Raw genomic sequence first — 21,085 nt, forward strand, 5'->3', positions numbered from 1 at the left:
CAAGTGTGCCCCTGCAGCAGTGCTGGAGATGGAACCCCACAGCTCAATAGGCGAGCACTCCACTAACTGAACTACATCTCCTGCCTGATAAGTTATTTTGATGCCCCCCCCCTTTTTCCTGGGTAAATTGCTCGTTACTCAACCTATATACTCCTGTATCTGATCCCACGGTGTAGTTAAAACATTAAACTTTTGTTGAGCAGTGGTGGTGCTTGCCTTTAATCTCAGTACTTGAGAGTCAGAGGCATGTGGATCTCTGAGTTGGAGGCCAGCCTGGTGTACAGAGTGAGTTCCAGGATAGTCAAGGCTACACAGAGAAACCCAAATAAACCAAACTCCAGATAAACTCCAAAAAAGCAAAATAAATAAAAAATAAAATTTTGATTTGTTAGAAGATCCAAATATCAAGGCATTTTTTCTTTACTAATGGATTGTGCAATATGAAAGGTGTTTTAGGTCTTAATCTATCTCCTTTTAAATAGTTCCTTGCCCTATTGGAATCTCCAGAGTGATGTTTTCTCTTTGCATACCAGCAAGTCAATGGACAGTGAGTTTTCACAGAGAGATTAAAATGAAAGCTTTAAAAGGATAATTTGGTCCTATGACCCACTCTTAGGGGAAAGAAAAGATTCATAGCCAATATTTTTCATCCATAATACCTACGTAACAAAGCTTCCATAAAATCTCTGGAAAGAGGGTGTGGTAGTTTGAAGGTAATTGGCCCACAATATCACAATAATAGGGAGTGGCACTATTAGGAAGTGTGACTTTGTTGGAGTGGGTATGGCCTTGTTGGAGGAAGTGTGTCACTGTGGGGGTAGGCTTTGAGGTTTCCTATGCTCAGGATACTGCCCAGTGTTTCAACTGACTTCCTGTTGCCTGCAAGATGTAGGATTTCAGCTACTATTTCAGCACCATGTCTGCACGCTGCCATGCTCCCTGCCATGATGATAATGGACTGAACCTCTGAAACAGTAAGTGAGCCACCCCAATTAGATGTTTCCCTTTATAAGAGTTGCCATGGGGCTGCTGCTGTTGGAGAGATGGCTCCGTGGTTAAGAGCACTGATGCTCTTCCAGAGGACCTGGGCTCAATTCCCAGCATCCATATGGCAGCTCACAACTGTCTGTAATGTACATCACATACAAATAATAAATTATAAAAAAAAATGATGACAAAAAGAGTTGCCATGGTCACGGTGTCTTGTCACCGCAATGAAAACCCTAACTCAGACAGGGGCTGGAGAGATGGTTCAGTAGTGAGAGCACTAACTGCTCTTCCTGAGGGCAGGGGTGTGAGTCCCAGTACTCACAGGGTGGCTCACAATCATCTATAACTTTAGTTCTGGCATACTGTGGCACCATTCATCCCCGTAGATGCAAAATAGATTCAGAGAAAAAACTTACACTCAAAAATAAAATAAATAAAATATTAAAAAATCTTCCTCTAAAGGACAAAGTCTAACTTGGGTTCCAAAGAACTGGATCCATGAAGGCTATGTGTGTGTCTTGTCCATGCATGCACATGTGTACTTATATGTGTGGAGGTCAGAAGATGATGCTGGGTGTCTCCTCAACCCCTTCATTTTTTTAAATCTTTATTTATTTATTATATATACAGTATTCTGTCTGTACATATGCCTGCAGGTCAGAAAAGGGCGCCAGATCTCATTACAGATGGTTGTGAGTCACCATATGGTTGCTAGGAATTGAACTCAGGACCTCTGGAAGAACAACCAGTGCTCTTAACCTCTGAGCCATCTCTCCAGCCCAACCCCTTCATTTTTTGAAAAAAGTATTCATTATTGTGTGTGTGATGTGTGGTGGGCACATAGGCCATGTATACATGTGGTACTCTGAAGACAACTTTGTGGAGCTGATTCCCTCCTTCCATCTTTTTTTTTCCCCTCTTGAGACAGGGTTTCTATGTGTAGCCCTGAGTGTCCCAGAACTAGCTTTGTAGACCAGGCTGGCCTTGAACTCACAGAGGTCCCACCTGCCTCTGCCTCCCAAGTGCTGTCTGGCTCCTCCTTCCATCTTTACGTATGTTCTGGTGTTCAAGCTCAGGTCTTTGTGCTTTCACAACAAACACTTTTGCTAGATGAGCCATTTGGCCAGTCCCATCTTCATCATTTATATATCCTCAAACTCACAGAGATCCATCTGCCTCTGTCTCCTGGGTGCTGGGATTAAAGGCATGGATTCTCATGTCATGCTTAAAAAGATTTATTTTATTGTATGCGTATGACTGCTTATGTGTGTGCACCATGTACATGCCTGCTGCCCACAGAAGCTGTAAGAGGGCATCGGATCCCCTGGAACTGGAGTTATAGATGGCTGTGAGAGCCATGTGGGTGCTGAGAACTCCGAAAGAGCATCATGTGCTCTTAACTGCTGGACGGTCTCTCCAGGCCCCTTAGTTTTTAAACAAGTCTCTTATCTTATGACTTGACTAGACTAGCTGCCCAGGAAACCCCAAGGATCTTCATGCCTCTCCTTCTGCTGAGATTACAAGGGATATATCCTCCTGTCTGACTTTTTACATGGGCACTGGAGAGCCAAACTCAGGTCCTCACTTATGCTGCAAGCAATTCACTGACTGAATCGACCCCCAATCCCTAAGACGGATTCTGAGGCTGTTTCACCCAGAATGGGCATGGAAGCCCCCTTATCACATACTTCGCTGTCTGTCTGTCTCCTTTGACTGTTCTTCTGTGCACTTCATCTTGTCCTTTGTAATAAATGGGTACATACAAGTATAGTGCATCCCGGGGTTAAGTGAGCCATTGTAGCAGACTGAATTGGATCAAGAGCCGTGAGAATGTTTACAGAGCAGATAGACCAAAAAAGTCCAGAGGTTCCGACTCCTAAGTGGCATCCAGAGTAAGAGGCAGTCTTGTAGACCAGAACTCTTTATTTGAAGGTTCTGACAGTATCTCCAGGTATTGAGTTCAATTGCTGGCTGCTCACTGTCTGTCTGAGGCTGTGAGCAGAGGTGCCAATCGTATTAGTTCTATTGCTTCAGTTGATATGTAGCGTCTTATGACGACGAAGAGTTCAATTTCTGAATACCTTGACACCTGACTGAAAACACATGTCCTTCTCACTATGGGATTTTGCCCAGAAAGGATATATGGAGCACTTGCATTTTTAATTGAAAGGGAGTAAGTATCAAAGTGACATTTAGAGGTAATTCCCTATCCGTCGTTAGGTTCTCCTTCTGAAAGCAGTTCAGTGCAAGTTCACTACAGATACAGTGATTTCAAACAGCTCGATGCCCAATTCACTACAGATACAGTGATTTCAAACAACTTGATGCCCAATTCACTACAGATACAGTGATTTCAAACAACTTGATGCCCAATTCACTATAGGCACAGTGATTTCAAACAACCTGATCGCCTAATTCACTACAGATACAATGATTTCAAACAGCTTGATCGCAACTTTGTGCTTCAGGTTTCTCCCTAGAAAAGAGAAATGCCTAATACTATTCTCAGTGACAGTTAGTTTAGACAGGTAAAGTGTTTACAACAATGCTGGCTGCACAGCAGGCCCCTGGGAGCTAAATCCTATGTGAATACACTGTAACTGTTGGACGGTTGACACTTCACAGACACCTTTAAGATAGTTCAAAAGTAGCCGGGCGGTGGTGGCCCACGCCTTTAATCTCAGCACTCGGGAGGCAGAGGCAGGCGGATCTCTGTGAGTTCGAGGCCAGCCTGGTCTACAAGAGCTAGTTCCAGGACAGGAACCAAAAGCTACGGAGAAACCCTGTCTCGAAAAATCAAAAAAAAAAAAAAGATAGTTCAAAAGTAGTCTAGGTAGAAGCAAAAGACTCCCGTCCACGTGGTAATCACTGAGATGTGTTGCATGACAGTGTTGATTGGAATAGTCTTGCGGATTGGAGAAACCACCGCTTTAAAAGTGCAAATCTGTTGTTTTCCAAGCAGAAATCCGAAAGGGAACTAGAGACAATGACGATTTAAATCCACAGGCAACTTCAAATAGTCTGCCTTTTGAATACAATGTACTCAGTTAAACTCAGAAAATAGGGAACCCTAGTTGATATAGTACCAGGCCCTGCACAAACTAGGCGTTTTAAGTCATTCTTGGTTATTTAATGAGTTCGAGGTCAACTGGGCTAGGACACCCACACCCAGAGAGAGAGAGAGAGAGAGAGAGAGAGAGAGAGAGAGAGAGAGAGAGAGAGAGAGACAGAGAGACAGAGAGAGAGACAGAGACAGAGAGACAGAGACAGAGAGAGACTGAGACTAAAAAGAAGGATAGAAAGGAAAAAAGAAAACACAGAAAGGAAGGCCTAGTGACAGCCAACCAAGAAGAGGTGGCAGAGCAAACGGGCAGTGGTTTGTGTGGCGTGAACGTGAATACGACACCACAGATCTGAAATAGAACTCTCGTTTCCATTTGCAATATGACTCCTAGAAAGGCTCCTGCTCTCTGCGCTCAAAGAAAACAGGAGGCGGTCGGGTTCACTAACCAAGATTATGCCCGACCGCGTTGGTAAAGTGTTTGGAAATCTGGTGAACATAAGTGGACCAGGGCAGCAGCAGCCGCGATCCACGTTCCAGAAAGCACTCCGCCGCGGAGGGTCCTGCGGAGTCCAGGCGGGAGTCAGCGCCAGGGCGGAGCTGAGCAGAAGCTACACATCGACCTTGCCCGCGACAGCAGCCGGGCCGCCGCTGCCCGGCTCCCCAACCACAAACCCGGGGAGATCCCCTTAGAGCGGGCGCGGGCGGCTTCACACGGACGTCAGGGGTGACGCCGGTTGGCGGGCGGGGTCAGCGCGGGGGCGTGTCTGGGGCGCGCGCCGCTGACGTCGGGCTCAGGTGCGCGTGCCCGCCCGCGCTGCCTCCGGCTCGTCCTCGCGGCCCAGGTGGTGGCCGGCTGGCTCCCGGTGGGGGTGGAGGGGAGGCGAGCGGTCCCCGCGGGGCAGGCAACGGGAGGACGCCCGTGCTCGCCTCCCTCACGTGACAGCGGGAGGTCGCGGCGAGGACGACCAACCGGGTGGGCCAGGGCTGCGCGGGGCGAGGCAGGCGTCCGGCCGCACCCTCGCGGGCCAGGCGGGACCTCCCTGCGGCGGCGCCCGGGCCGCCGCTCCCCTTCCCCGGCCCTCCCGCGGCTCCGCCCGCGCAGAGGCGAAGCGTCTCCTCCGCTGGGCCGAGTCCGCCAGCCTGCCGGTGGGCATGGAGAACTGCCCCCGAAGCCCCCGCGCGGCCCGCGACCCCAAGCCCGCCGGCCCTCGCTAGCTGTTGGCATCGGGCGTTTTCTTCACCATCCAACCGAGTCTAAGGAATCTGTGGCGTTGAGATTCGGACGAAATGGAAGAAAAAGAGCGATGTGACCCATTCGGCTTTGCCCTCCTGCATTGAGGCCTAGTTGGCATCTGCAGAGAGGAAAGTACAGCCAGGAAAGCGTGGTTTTTTTCCCCCCCGAAAGGGGGTGGGAGGGTAGGGTTGTGAAAGGGAGGAATCTTACGTTTTATATGTTCTTTTTAAATTCTGCGCTTTGAAAGTGGTGGCTGAATAAACTAATCCAAAAGTTATTTTTTCTATCGAGAAGACAGAAGAGGTGGATTTTTTTTGTCCCTTTTGATTTCAGCCTTTTCTCCCAGTGACAAAGCATAAATCATGGACACCAGAGAATAAGGTGAACCTCAGGAATCTGAAGACAGAAGCCTAGACCTAGACCTTCTGAATCCGGGGGGAAGGAGTGGGGTGTTTATCAGCTCTGTCTGGAACCTAAATCGAAAAACATGAGTTGCATGCCATGGAAAGGAGACAAGGCCAAATCTGAATCCCTGGAGCTTCCCCAGGCAGCACCCCCACAAATCTACCATGAGAAACAGCGCAGAGAACTCTGTGCCCTTCACGCCCTCAACAACGTCTTCCAGGACAGCAATGCCTTCACGCGGGAAACGCTGCAGGAGATTTTTCAGAGGTAAGCCCCCCCCCCCTTGGCATCGTGATTCCCACTTCTTGATATTTCTGAATTTGTGTGGGTGGTGCGATGCCTCAGGGACATAAACCTTCAAACCTACGGGTTTGGAATTAGATGCCGTCGGCCGCTGTAAGGAGCACAGGAATGGTTGGCAATCACCATCTCTGGGCCGTCTGTTGTGCGGTTACCACGGTTCTGGTCAGTCAGGGAACTCCGTGTTGCATGTGTTATTCCCATTTTGAAATGCAGATAGAGCTATGCAGCGCTCCTTAATTTCCTCCAAATAACCCGACAAGCCATGGACTCAGGGTTGAGTTCAGGTCCCTATCTCTGCTGGTAGTCACTGCTATAATGCCTCCCTTCCAGACCCTGCCACCAAGGAATTTACAGTCTAGAGGGGATACAAGATGCATCCATGGTCAACTGTCACCAAGGGGGGACATGATGGGCACCACAAGAAAAGTCTACCCACAATGCTTAGCTTTTCTGAGACCATGTGTTGGCCAGGGTGCTCTTCATATATTGTTTTGTATGACTCTCCTCACCGTCATTTTACTGATAGAGAAATGGACAGAAAGGTCAAGTGATTTGTCCAGAGCTGAGAGAGGAGCTGGCTCCAGATCTCGCCTCTTCCTTGGGGCTGGTGAGAAATTCAGGGATGGAGTCTGCAGGAGTTCCTAGGTGTGTTCCCTAGCACTGTCTCCCCCGAAAGAAAAATGATGCCTTTCGGACCCCTTAGAGCAAATATGTCACTCCACAAGTGGTCAGAGTTCAGTTTTATGCTCATTGCTTTGGCTTTTGAAAAGTCTTTGACCAACAGCCTTGAGCATTGTGGTGTCCTGCTGGACCCAGCAGCATGGCTGCAGTCCACAGCAGCTTTGATGGCGAGCCTGTCTATCCCTCCAGACCTCAGCAGAGAAAGCTCAGGATCCTTTGAGACTCCAGGCCACCTTTATTGATACTCCTCACTTGGAGATGAAGTAGCCGCAGCACAGGAATTACAGCTAGAATCAGCCCGTTTGGGGTGATTTGTAAAGCATAGGTGTGGATGGACCGCTTATCCTGAAGGAACCGAAGGTCTCTGAAAAGAGCAAACCTGAGTGCTCTTAAGAGTCATTATTTCCCAGTGCCGGTAAAGACTAGAGTAACGCCCTTGCCTTAGCAGGGCAGACGTGCCTTTTGGTTCAGGACCACTATCTGCCAGTACAGTTCAGGCCTCGGGAAATGAAGCCCTAGGAGGTAAGAGAACGTGTCTTCCACCACCCAGTCATGTGACAGAAAGGAGGACCCAGATTTCTGAACTGCCTCCTTCTGGGCAGCTCTGGATTGTTCCCTAATCTGTCACCAGGGAGAAGGAAATGACTCACCACGCGTACCTGAGTGTGCTTGGTGCTCTGTCTAGATTGACAACCCCCGAGCCACCTTAGCAGTGCTCTGGGAACCAGGACTGAGTGGATGCAATTTGCCAAGTTTTACCCACCAGGAATAAATGTCAGATTATTACTGGTTGGTTAGTTCTACTCAGGTTGACAGATTTTGACCTATGTGAGTTTGGCTCCTGGGCTGACAGGAGTTAATTATCTTGAGACCACTAACAGACCAACACTGCCCCGTTTTAAGGGCTGTCTTTGCACAGGCAGCTGAGCCCTTGCGCCCAGTTTAGGAGGTAGGTTCTGTGTTTCCCCCTATTCCAGAAGAAGAAATCAGGACATGGAGTTTGTAGTTGCTAATGGTCAGATTTGGTCCCAAGCTTTATAGCTCCAGGGCCCGCCTCCAGAGTGCTCCTCCTGGCATGCTGCAGACGGGAAAAGCTCTTTAAAGAAGCAGGAACTTCAGTAGCCTTCTTTCCAGCTAGTAAGCCGACTGGACTGGGGGTCCGGGCTGCATCATCAAGTGTTGTAGAAAACACTGGGCGTCTTTCAGATGAGCTCTCCCTGAGTGACAGGTGCTGAATATCTGCTAGCACCCACAGGGCATGTTCCTTTTGAAGCATTTGCAAACTGTGGTATTTCTTTTATTTTTTTTTTTTTTTGGTTTTTCGAGACAGGGTTTCTCTGTGGCTTTGGAGCCTGTCCTGGAACTAGCTTTGTAGACCAGGCTGGTCTTGAACTCACAGAGATCCGCCAGCCTCTGCCTCCCGAGTGCTGGGATTAAAGGCGTGCGCCACCATCGCCCGGCCGAAACTGGTATTTCTGTGTTCCTGATCAGCACAGTACAGACTGACCAGCAAGAGAATTCCAGAAAAGGAGTTCTATAATAGAGCAGTTTTATGTGTGTGGATAAGTCAGGACTTCACCCCCTCCCCCCACCCCCATGTATGGGAGGAATCCAGAAGAAACTGTAAAGGAAGAAGGCAAGAGAGGGAAGACTAACCACTCGCAGTGTGCCAGGTACTGGGAGGCATTGTGCAGAAACAAGCTGAGCAAGGCACCTCGGGGCTGTCCGTGGGGCAGGTCTAAGAGACTGAGGTGCAGAGAGAGCCATGGACAGTGGAGCAGTTTAGAAATGAACAGTTGGTCTCTTTAGAAACTTGCATTTATGGTGCTGGAGAGATGGCTCCGTGGTTAAGAGCACTAGCTGCTCTTTCAGAGAAGTTCAGTTCCCAGCACCCACACGGCAGTTAACAGCTGTCTGTTACTCCAGTTCCAGAGGATCTGGCACCCTCATACAAACATGCATGCAAGCAAAAACACCAGTGCACAAACACACACAATCTTAAGAAAAGAAACTGATATTCAAAGGGAAGAAAGCTGGCAAGGTTAATCCATGCTGGTGTACAAACGAGACTCCTGAGTGGTAGAAAAGGGAGGAAAGTGTTGATAAGAACTGTTTGCTGCGAGGGAGTTCGTCATGGCAGTTGAGTTTTAGCCAGTTAAAGGGGGAGACACAAAAGCAGGGTGGAGTTTTAATAGAGTTGTGGAGATGGGATGACCCATGCTCCGAATAGAAGTGAGTAAGAATTTAGAATGGAGCTAACGCTGATTAGCAGCGAGGGAGGGTCAGATGGAAGGGGCTTGACCTGGAGAAGCTCCTCAGGCAGCAGCACGTGTCTCCAGTGTATCCACCTATGCACGTCACAGTATCTGTACATAAACTTTAAAAAAGAGGGTTGAGAGGTGAGCTCTTGACCTTATGCATACTTGGCAGGTGTTCTGCTGCTGTACACTTCAGCTTGTGCTGAAGTGCATTTTATCTTATTTACTGTGTTTCATGTGTATGGGGGTTTGCCTGTATGAATGTCTGTCTGCATCACATACATGTGTTGGATTCTCTAGAACCGAAATCACAGATGGTTGTCAGCAGCCATATGTCTACTAGAAACCAAACCTGGGTCTTTAGAAGAACAACCAGTGTTCTTAACCACTGAGCCATCTCTTCAGCCCCTCTAGTAGCAAAGGGCTTCTTCTTTTTTATTTATTTATTTATTTATTTATTTATTTTGTACGGAGTTAGCCAGAAGAGGGCGCCAGACCTCAATACAGATGGTTGTGGACCACCATGTGGTTGCTGGGAATTGAACTCAGGACCTTTGGAAGAGCAGGCAATGCTCTTAACCACTGAGCCATCTCTCCAGCCCCCAAGGGCTTCTTTTTTGGCTAGGCTACTTTGGAAATACGTAGGCCTGAAACATTTTGTTTGGTTCTTTCCCATTATTTTAGTGACCAGAAGTTCTTGCAGCAAGCTGTGCATGCCTCCCCTAAATAGAATAGCTATTAAAATCTGACTAGACAGAAACTAGCCTGGTGACAGGGAAACATTCTGTTGAAGGAGGAACCAGGTTAGGCGTGCTGGTGAGCGTCACAAAAGGTAAGCGCTCCAGTTTTTCTACTGGTCATTCGTCATGAGAGATGGGAGGAGCCATACTGAAAAGTTTGAGAACGTGAGAAATTAAGAAAAGTGCTGAGGGTTTTTGTTTGTTTGTTTTGGTTTTTGAGACAGGGTTTCTGTGTAGTCCTAGCTATCATAGAATTTACCCTATAGACCAGGCTGGCCTCAAACTCAGAGATCCGTCTGCCTCTGCCTCCTGAGTTCTGGGATTAAAGGCGTGCGCCACCACTGCCTGGCTAAGGGGCTGAGTATTAACCTCTAGGGATTGGAGGAGCTCATCCAAACTTGTGAGGGGAATAGCTGACATGTCCCTACTCTATGAGCTGTGTTGTATTTAGAAAAATATCAGGAAATTCAGATGAAAGAAAGAAGGGAGAGAAAAGTTGATTAAATCTTTCCTTCCATCCCTGCTTCTCCCTCTTCATTAAAATCCAAAATCAGCACCACAGCAGGCAGAGTAGTGACTTTGGAGGGGACTGAGGACAGTAGTAGTAACCTGGGCTACGGCCCACCTGAGAGCGTTTCAAATCTTACCCAATTCTGGCTGCAGTAACAAACACCAGATGCTTGCTACAAGCCCCAGGATTTCTGTAGAAATCAGCAAGGCAGTTCTGGGCAGCAGGCACTGTACCCAAGAGGCTCTGGTGGAGTGCTGATGGACTGTCACGGGGAAGTAACCGTGGGCAGTTGAGTGCTGTCTTGGAGGCTAGGTCCTCGCTGTGCCACTTACCTGGCACCTGCGCGTGACTGTGAAAGTCACTGTAACCTTTGCACCTCAGCTTCCTTATTTACAGAAAGATTGTAGAAGGATTAAATGATAAAGCCTATGAAGCAGCTAACCCAGTCAATTATCCTTAAAAGGAAAAGAAAGGACTTTTGGGAGGGCAGGGGGAGAATTAGGGGTGCCCATCCCTGTAGAATGGAATGGAAATTGTTGTTAGCATTTCCTATATTGATCAGTTTGGATTTGTTTTTGAAAGGAGATCTCATGTAGCCCAGACTGGTCTGGAGCTTGTTATATATAGGAAAATGACTCTGAGCTTCCGATCCTCGGCCCTCCACCTCCCAAGTGCAAGTGCCAGCTAGATAACAGACGTGTGTCATTGCTCCCTATGTTGATCAGTTTGGACATGTTTATTAGATGCCAATGCCAGGCTGAGACATAGCATTAAAAGAGTTTCAGGGACTCACTGTTTGAATGCATGCCAAATGAATTCTTCAATAAATTAGTATTGATGGTGTTTGGATAAATTTGGATTATGTGTGGTCCTCGGTGTCTCCCTCCATTTTCAGAGTCAGGAAGGATTCTGTGGAAGAGAGGATGTAAGGTTGAGTCTGAAGAAGCTGTGGGATTTGGCCTGTAGTCAGAAATAGGATAAACCACTAAAGGCCACATAGCTCTGATGCCTGAAGTGTACCAAGCTCCCCGGAGAGGACAGCAGCGGACTGAGTAGAGTGGGACCCGGAGTTGGCTAGGCAGGCACTAGGCTGGAGAAGAGGGTGAAGTGAGGCCTTGGTGAGTGTGGGAGAAAGATCTGTGCTGACCTGTTGAGAGGAGCTTGCGGGCTAGCAGAAGAGTCTGGGAGCTTTCAAAAGCTCAGTGTGACACTAGGGGCCTCCGGTTAGGAAATGTGGGAACAGCAGGAGAGGGTCTGAATCTTAAGATTTTTTTTTTTTTTGGTTTTTTCGAGACAGGGTTTAGATGAGAGCAGGACAAGAGATCTTTGGACAGCGGTCCTGAAAAGCAGACTTCAGAACGATGTCTGTGTAGCCATTGGCGTTGAGGGCTGAAGCACAGTGTGTAACCTTCTCTATGCTAGGGACTCGTTCCTGCTTTACTTGCTGGCTCATCCTGTGTTACTGTATTGAAATACTAGCTGCCTCTCAGAGTCTCCAAAGTGAGCATGAAATTGGGAGACTGAGGAGAGCACTGCCCTGGGCGTGAGCATGCAGGGAGGTAGCCTGTAAGAGGTTGAAGTCTTAGCCTTATTTCTAGTGATGCCATCTTTCTTGTATTGGTCAGAGACTCTCCAGGAAAGATTGAAGCCACACAATAGGTACCTGAAGAGTGGGAAGAGGGAAAGGATCTGCTACCGCCCACAAGTGGTCTCCTCTCCACTTCTCCACTGCCAGGAGAGGGAACCTGGGTCCTAGTGCTCACCTTTGAAGCTAACCTAGGCTACATGAGACCCTCTTTGGGGGGTAGTTGGAGGGTTCAAAACAGGGTATCTCTGTGTAACAGTCCTGGTTGTTCTGGAACCGGCTGTGTAAAGCAGGCTGGCCTTGAACTCAGAGATCCACCTGCCTCTGCCTCCTGAGTGCTAGGATTAAAGGTGTGCACCACCACCCATTGAAACCTTTTATAAGAAAAGAAAAAGTTCTTTAAAAATTTATCTAGCCGGGCGGTGGTGGCGCACGCCTTTAATCCCAGCACTCGGGAGGCAGAGGCAGGCGGATCTCTGTGAGTTCGAGACCAGCCTGGTCTACAGAGCTAGTTCCAGGACAGGCTCCAAAAAGCCACAGAGAAACCCTGTCTCGAAAAACCAAAAAAAAAAAAATAATAAAAATTTATCTAACTTTAGAATTAAAAAATGTTTATTTTTATTATTTAAAAATTGTCAGAAAAGAAATTAAATGTCGGGCAGTGGTGGCTCATGCCTTTAATCCCAGCACTCAGGAGGCAGAGGCAGGCATATATCTGTGAGTTCGAGGCCAGCCTTGTTGACAAGAGCTAGTTCCAGGACAGGCTCCAAAACCACAGAGAAACCCTGTCTCGAAAAACCAAAAAAAAAAAAAAAAAAAGAAAAAGAAAAAAGAAAAAGAAAAAGGCACATTAAAAGAGGGGAAAAAAAGGACCACCCACAGCCATGGCCCTCATTGGGACTGCTTTCTGCTGCCTAGACACCCAAGGTCTGAGTGCCTATGGGAAGGAGCTCTTTGACAAAGCCAACAAACACCACTCTTTGCACAGCCTGGTCCTGCTAGAATTACCCTATTGCAGAAAACCCCTCTGGGGCTAGCTTCTGAAACTACTTTATTCTTCACCAGCTCTTACAGTCAGGCTCTGAGTGGAAACAGTAGCATCCAGGTTGTGGGTCCTGTTGGAGGGAGCCTGCTAATTTTAGGCTGAAGGGGTTGGGGCTTGAAGCAGAAAAGGTATTAAAAGAAAATGGCACATAAAACATCATGTGTAGGTATGTGTGTGTGCCCATGAGTGCAGGAACCTGCAGGACCGAGAGGCATCAGATCCCTGGGAGCTGGAGGTTGATGTCTGTGAGCTGCTTAATGTGGATCCTGGGAACCACTCAGGTCCTCCAAGAGAGCAAACCTTTCTAGCCGAAGAGCCATCTTTTCAGCTTCGGACCTCAGGATTATTTACTTAAATAGGATGAATTCATACCTCCCAGTGTGGGAATTAAATGAGGCACTTAAGCAGTAGTCCTAGCATTGAGCAAGTGATGGTCATCAGAGGAAATGACATTTGGTTACAGCGTGTGGAACTGGTGCCTTTGGTCTGGAGATATCAAGTGAGCCCTTTTCCCTTTAATTTTCATTATTTTTTTATTTTTTTATTTTTTTTTGGTTTTTTTTCGAGACAGGGTTTCTCTGTGGTTTTGGAGCCTGTCCTGGAACTAGCTCTTGTAGACCAGGCTGGTCTCGAACTCACAGAGATCCGCCTGCCTCTGCCTCCCAAGTGCTGGGATTAAAGGCGTGCGCCACCACCGCCCGGCTCATTATTTTTTTAATGCATAGGGTACGGATATTAGTTTTCTCTAGTTGTTGTCACTGGGAATATCAGCCATGGGTAGGCCCCACGTCCAGGAGCAGTTGGTCAATACAAAACAGACTATATTTATATTTTGTCTAATTGATTTTTTTCTATCTCTTCAGTTTGTTTTGATTTTCTATTTTTAAGAGAAAAATCATGAATTTTGTGGCTAGGGAGGTAAGATGGATCTGAGAGGGGTTGAGGGAAGAGAAAGAATATAATCAAAGGGCTGGAGAGATGGCTCAGAGGTTAAGAACATTGACTGCTCTTCCAGAGGTCCTGAGTTCAAGTCCCAGCAACCACATGGGGGTTCAGAACCATCTGTAATGAGGTCTGGTGCCCTCTTCTGGCCTGCAGGCAGAAATACAGGCAGAACAATGTGCACATAATAATAATAATAATAATAAATATGGCAAATATATTGTATGAAAAAAAACTAACATCAGCCAGGAAAAAAAATTTTTTATGTGTAGGCTGTTTTACCTACATCGATGTCTGTGTACCATATTTGTGCCTGGTGCCAGCAGAGGCCAAAAGGCATTGGGTCACCAGGTACTGGAATTATAGGTTGTTATGAGCCATCATATAGTAGCCAGTGCCCTTAACCACCAAGCCAGCTCTCCAGCCGTAAATCCCTGTGATGCCCAGTATGGTGGCACACACCTTTAATCCCAGCACTTCAGAGGCAGAGGCAGACAGATTTCTGTGAATTACCGACTGCAAGAGCTTGTCTACAATAACAACAACAACAACAAAAAGATATGTTGGCCTTCCAGCCAAAATGGCCTTCCCCATCTCCTGGTTTGTCAAGACTGTGAAAATAATCCAGGCGGTGGTAGGGCACGCCTTTAGTCCCAGCACCTGGGAGGCAGAGGCAGGCAGGTCTCTGTGAGTTCAAGGCCAACCTGGTCCACAAGAGCTAGTTCCAGGACAGGCTCCAAAGCTACAGAGAAACCCGTGGCGGAAAAAAAAAAAAGCAACAACAACAAAAAGACTGTGAAAATAAAATGATAGGATTGGAAATGCCTTCAGTATAGGCCTCAGTAGGAAAATGGAATTGCTGAAAGGAGCAATAAAAGTGGGGCTTGAAATAGGTGGGGTGATGCATACCTGTAATGGTAGCACTTTGGAGCTGAGGCAGGAATATCCTCACCTCAGGGCCAGCCTGAGCTAGTATGGAGACTTCAGTTGAAAGCTGGGTAGGCCACCAGAACTACAATTGAGTTTGTTTGGTTTAAGGTTTGTTTTTTTGTTTGTTTCCAAGACAGGACTTCTCTGTGTAGCCCTGGCAGTCCTGGAACTCACTCTATAAATCAGGCTGGCCTCGAACCCAGAGATCACCTGCCACTGCCTGTAAATTTATTTTGTTTGTCTGAGTTGATTTTGTGCTTTTTTTTTTTTCAGGATAAACACGGGCACACATGCATGGACACACATGCAGGCACACTGTCTGGAATGGGCTCTATATTCCAGTTTAATATAGCCCTCATTAGAGTTTATTACCATTCACTTGGCTCCTGTTCATACATTTATGCTGCCTGTCTCAACTACTGTGGACCTCTGAATATTCAGTAATAATGATTACTGAAGTACAGGTCTTAAATAGAGTATTTAAATAGAGTATTTAAATTGCAAAAGGCAGGAGCAACACTCACTGCCTGCCATTTAAATATCACCTGTCTTTTACTAATTTTTTATTTTATTTTATAGTGAAGGTCTCACTATGTAGTTTCAATTGGCCTACAACTCACTAAGTAGATGAGGCTGGACTTGAACTCATAGAGACCTTCCTGTTTCTGCCTCCTTAGTGTCAGAATTAAAGGTGTGTCGCCACCACTGGCACCACCACTACCACGCCCAGCTTTGTCAGTGTTTTTTTTTGTTGTTGTTGTTTGTTTTTTGTTTGTATTTTTAAGGTTTGTGTGAAACAGAAATAACATCAGTAGGAAGGCTATGCTGACAGGAATTTGTAAAGGAGACCAGCATCTCTGTGCATCAGTTCTTTTTTGTTTTTCAAAGCAGGGTTTCTATATGTAACAGTCCTGATTGTCCTGAACTAGCGCTTGTAGACCAGGCTGGCCTCGAACTCACAGAGATCTGCCTGCCTCTGCCTCCCGAATGCTGGGATTAAAGGGGTGTGCCACCACTACTTGGTCTGTGGATCATTTCTTGTGGTCATTCCTTCGCTGTAACCCTCCTCTCAAAAGGCCAAACAGGTCTCAACCTTCCTGGATGTTTTTGCAAGGGGGAGGCAATCTCCAGGCTAGCTTGTTTGTGAGATTATTCTGCCAAGAGAACCAGCTTCCAGGGCAATGCGGCAAAATGCTTTTCAGGTGGTCCTAGGCTGGGGAGGCTGGCAGACCAGCAAGCCTAAGCTTTTCCTTTACATTTGTAGGTTGTCTCCAAACACTATGGTGACGCCCCACAAGAAGAGCATGCTGGGAAATGGGAACTATGACGTGAATGTCATCATGGCAGCACTTCAAACCAAAGGCTATGAAGCTGTTTGGTGGGACAAGCGCAGGTAGAAAACAAAACTTGATTTGGCGACAAGGGCCAGCCATGGCACCAACCCCAGGTGAATGGGGGCAACCATGGAGAGTGGCTGCCGCAGAGTCTGACACCTTTTCTTTTCTGCAGGGACGTGGGTGTCATTGCTCTCGCTAACGTCATGGGATTCATCATGAACCTACCCTCCAGCCTGTGCTGGGGTCCCCTCAAGTTGCCTCTTAAAAGGCAGCACTGGATCTGCGTTCGTGAGGTGGGAGGGGCCTACTACAACCTTGACTCCAAACTCAAGACTCCGGAGTGGATTGGAGGCGAGAGTGAGCTCAGGTGACCCCTAACAGCTGGGCTGCTGAGCGTTTAGTTTGGCATGCTGGGGAGTCAAGCTCATCTGATTACCTGACAAAGGAAATGAAATTCCTGTGTCCTTGGATCCTTGCCCTGCCTTCTTGGAATCAGGGTCTTTTAAGACTCAGAACTCCATCCATCCTGTGGATCCTAGCTTTCTGACGCTGTCACCTTCCATTTAGATAACTGCCAGTTATCTATCAGACAGGGTTAAATTTCTCTGTTGACTTATTTATTTTTTGAGACAGAGTCCCTCTATGTAGACCCAGTTGTCCTGGAACTCCTTATGCAGGCTAGACTGGTCTTGAACTTAGAGATCTGCCTTCTGCCTGCCCTTGCCTCTTGAGTGTAAAGACATTTGCCACCACCACACCCAGCCCCGTAACTGAAGTTTTTTTCCTTTTATTATTATATGTGTGTAGGTGTGTGTGCTCCTGGGCATGTGTGGAAGCCAGAGGACAATTTTTAGGGGGTTGGTCTTCTTCCACTGGGGTTCCTGGAATCTCCCTGCTTGGCAAGTGTTTTATCTTGAGCTGGCCCAGGTTTTATGCTGTTTTAGAATATGCAGTGTTCTAGAACTCACACCAGCACACTAATGGTAGTAATCTCTGAGAATGAGCAGAAATTGTATATCTGTGTGAGGGTGCTGGATCCTGGTGTTACAGACAGTTGTGAGCTGCTATATGGGTGTTGGGAATCGAACCTGGGTCCTCTAGAAGCAGTCAGTGCTCTTAACCACTGAGTCATCTCTCCAGCCCCGAGACTGGAGTTTTAACAGAAATGGAGAAGTAACCAAACATGGAACTTTTAAGTCACCCTTGGAGTTTTAAGATTGCCACAGGGATAGCCTAGGTGGTGGTGGTGGTGGCGCACACCTTTAATCCTAGCACTCAGAAGGCAGAGGGCAGGTGGACCTGAGTTTGAGGCCACTTGGTCTACAAAGCAAGTTCTAGGACAGCCAGAGCTATAGAGAGAAACCTTGCCACAAACAGAACTGATTGGTATGAGTGATAAATGGGGAAGTCTCTATCCTAGTGAATGGGCGGCCCCAAGACTGCAATCTGCAACTCACTGGCATCTCGTTTCTTGTTGCCTATTCCCTCTTCCATAGGAAATTTCTAAAATACCATTTGCGAGGAAAAAACTGTGAACTCCTACTGGTGGTACCAGAAGAAGTGGAAGCCCATCAAAGCTGGCGAGCAGATGTGTGACAGTTATGCTGGACCTGCTCTTCGCCTCAACCTCCAGCCCTCTTTGGTGTGCTGTGGCCTCTACAGTGGGTCTGTCCAGCCACTTCCCTAAACATCTCATTGGGTTTCCCCCTCAAATTTGACAGTGCAATAGGACAGGTGTGTGGACTGTCACAGCCACCAAGCGCTGTCTGTGCCTGGGGAAGAAGGTAGGAGCTCTGAACATTTAGGGCAAGCCATTTAACACCTTTTCTATTTTAGAGAAGGGAGGTAAGAGGTGGGGGGCTTGCTTACTTCCCCCTTTCTATGAGGACTTGATACAAGTTCTGCTGGTAGTTGTCACTGATGCTCCAGGCTCGCAGGGAACACACACTTCCTCTTTTTCTCTCCTGTGGCACCAGGGGGTCCAAGGACACAATACTTGCAGAGCCCAGTGACTAGTTCTAAGGACCCAAGCATAAGCGTCTCAGGAAACTGTCAGGCCCCCAGCGGTGGCACTACATGCCATCTGCAATCCATAATGCCACTTCTTACCCCATTTTAAATCCTAGCCAGCCTTGGAGTTTTATAATGAGAAGTTCTGATATTCCAAAGTGGGTAAATTGCACAGTATTCCAGCAAGACAATGGTGAAAGATGCCTAATGTTGTGTGGCTGAAGCCACATTAGGACAGTCATGGGTAGCTTTTCACTCAAATTATGTCCCAACATTTCACTACATTGACATAGGAGGCTCTGGGGCAAAAGACAATGAAGAGGAACAGTACTCCTAGTTGGCTCATTTTAACAAAATCAGAAACACCTCTGCCATTGACACCAAATTTCATAGGGACAGAGTTGGGTGAGGAAACCGCCATGAAAATGAGCCTCGCAGTCTGAGAGTGAGAACTGGCAGGCACATCCTGGGCTCCAGAGTTGCAGGTTATGTGCACAACGCTAGAGGCTCTGAGTTTGGCATCTTTGTGTAGTTTCCATTACAAACTGAGGGTTGGTTCACCTCCACCTCAAGTAGTTCTAGACCATTTTTCTCCTGTAATTTTAGAAAATAAGTAATTACCATACCACACACCAGTGTGGTTGTGGTGGCCTTCAAGGCAGGTGGGCAGGCAGGTGACCTGGCCAGTCCTTAGGGAGTCCTGGTCTCCGCAGGTCTGAGATCCTGAGCAAGCTTACTGGGGTGAAGCGGGGCTGTCTCCCCACTGACTGGAGTGCATGTTTACACCAGCACTTCTCTGCACACGCATCTTCAATCCAACAAGGCCGTTTTTTATTCGAGTAGCAGAGGGCCCCAAGTGGCTACTGCAACTCAACCACGGTCATCTGTACCATTTTCTACACCGGATCTGCTTGGCACCATGGGGAGCTCTGACCCTGCACAATGACATTCCAATCACTACCAGCCAGAAGTTACAGCCGACCTTGCTGATCGGCACAAGCAGGACCTTGGGTCCATTGGCACTGTCGGTGGTAGTAAGCCATTTCTTGGGAAGAGGAGACTCCTCCCTACAGATCTGCTTGGGCCTGTGCAAACAGCACTGGAAAGGAGTCCCATGCACGCGGAGTCCATGAGCCAGTGGAATGTACAAAGACGCTTAAGCATTTCAGGGCTGGTCTGTTCATATCCAATCTGGTGCTTAGGAACAGGGACCCATGTTGATGCCCAAGGGCAAAAAGCCCCATTCCTTTTAAGGAAGGGGAGCCTGACCCTGATGCCCAGCAAGGGGCAGCCCTAGGCTTTGTTCTTCTTGCTTTATTCCCTTTTTTTTGTTGGCCTTGTGCTGGGTTTGTTTACAAAGATGTATTTTGTTTAACCAAATATTAAAAATGAAAACCTGAACACATTTGTTGCCTAACTATGTAAAAACCTTTGGTATGATTCTGACATAAAGGGATTTGTTACCACTCTGAGATACACTGTCAAATTTCGCACCTGAAAAGCCAAGACAAAGTAGTTCAGAGGTGCCCAACCACCGTTGTCCTACCAGAGGGGACGCTGAAGCAACATCACGTGTTTGAGGTCAGTATGGAATCCAGCTAGCCATAGCCTGCCTCAAAAAAAAAAAAAAGGCTGGGGAGATGATGGCTCGGTGGTTGAGGACACTTGACTGTTCCTCCAGAAGACCAGGGTTCAATTCCCAGCACCCACATGGCAGTTTACAACTGTCTGTAACCCCAGTTCCAGGAGATCTGATACCTTCACACCAATTCACATAAAATAAAGTTTAAAACAAAACAAACAAAAAAATACCCTTGAGGCATTTGCATTTTACTGTAATTTTTTTTTTTGTTTTTCGAGACAGGGTTTCTCTGTGGTTTTGGAACCTGTCCTGGAACTAGCTCTTGTAGACCAGGTTGGTCTCGAACTCACAGAGATCCACCTGCCTCTGCCTCCCGAGTGCTGGGATTAAAGGCGTGCGCCACCACCTCCCAGCTTTTACTGTAATTTTAAAATGAGACTTCTGTTGGAGTTTACCTTTTGACTGTCTATTAGTGTTTCTCTAATTATCAAGTGAAAAGCCAGACACAGCAGAGCTGTTGGCCTTGGGAGCACACAACAGTGGTCTAGGTAGAAGGCTGGCTTTGAATCCAGATCCTTCTACAGGTTCCTTAACCCATGGAAATAGTACATCCTCCTCAATCATACAATGCCACTGGGAATTGATTACAAAATAGGATCAGAAAACCTGCATAATAAATTATCACACTGGGTGTGGTGTTGCACAAGTTTGATCCCAGCACTCGAGGCAGAGGCAGGCAGGCAATCCTGAGCCAACCTGGTCCATACAGACCATGTTTCAAGAGAAAAACAAAAGACCAACATTGAGTGGGAAAACTTCAAGGTTCAAAGATAGGACAATAGTAGGATCCATTTACCAGAGGCTCACTTTAAAAAAAAAACAAAAACAGAAAAGGAAGCTGAGTGGTGGTGGCACGGGCCTTTAGTCACTCCAAGAAGCAGAGGCAGGCGGATCTCTGTCTCTCTGTGAGTTCCAGGACAGCCAGGAAACTCTGTCTTGAAAAACAAAAGAAATCAGCCTTACCAGGTGTGTATGCCTATAATCCCCCCTCAGCACTCAGGACTGAGATGAAGGCTAGCTTGGGTTATGGAGAGATTCCATCCCCAAGAAAAGAGGTAACAAGCTCTATCTCCTCTCAAGACCAGAAGGCAATACATACTTTAAACAGTTTCTAAGTAATGTGTAGACTGCACACCCACAGAGCATGCCCTTCAACTTTCTGTAGGGGAGACTGAAGTGATTCAGGGCAACAATCAACACCATGTTCAGAAAGAAATGTTCCTTAGATGTATGAAACAAGGTTGGAATAGAGGTGCTGGCTTAAGCAAGAAGAAATTTGGCAGGCGGTGTCCCTGTCTCTTTTTTGGGGGGAGGGGCAGGGGAGGAATAGAGGAAGACAGAGTTTCTCTGTCAAACAGTCCTAGCTGTCCTGGAACTCATTTTGTAGAACAGGCTGGCCTCAAACACA

At 47.2% G+C, this 21,085-nt stretch overlaps 1 protein-coding gene across 2 annotated transcripts; it reads left to right on the forward strand.

Moving 5' to 3' along the window:
- Positions 1–4,538: 4,538 nt before the first annotated feature.
- Josd1 (Josephin domain containing 1) lies at positions 4,539–19,436 on the forward strand. 2 transcript variants are annotated; one of them, XM_075959878.1, is made up of 4 exons: positions 4,539–5,960; positions 15,953–16,081; positions 16,198–16,382; positions 17,522–19,436. In XM_075959878.1, the coding sequence occupies exons 1-4, from the start codon at positions 5,776–5,778 to the stop codon at positions 17,530–17,532; spliced, it is 510 nt and encodes a 169-aa protein (XP_075815993.1). In that variant the 5' UTR covers positions 4,539–5,775; the 3' UTR covers positions 17,533–19,436. The 2 variants fall into 2 exon arrangements, with proteins under 2 accessions (XP_075815993.1, XP_075815992.1); XM_075959877.1 differs by having other exon boundaries at positions 4,723–5,960; positions 16,198–16,392.
- Positions 19,437–21,085: the final 1,649 nt, after the last annotated feature.

The sequence above is a fragment of the Microtus pennsylvanicus genome, chromosome 2 (genome assembly GCF_037038515.1).
Source record: "Microtus pennsylvanicus isolate mMicPen1 chromosome 2, mMicPen1.hap1, whole genome shotgun sequence".
Classification (NCBI taxonomy): Eukaryota; Metazoa; Chordata; class Mammalia; order Rodentia; family Cricetidae; genus Microtus; species Microtus pennsylvanicus.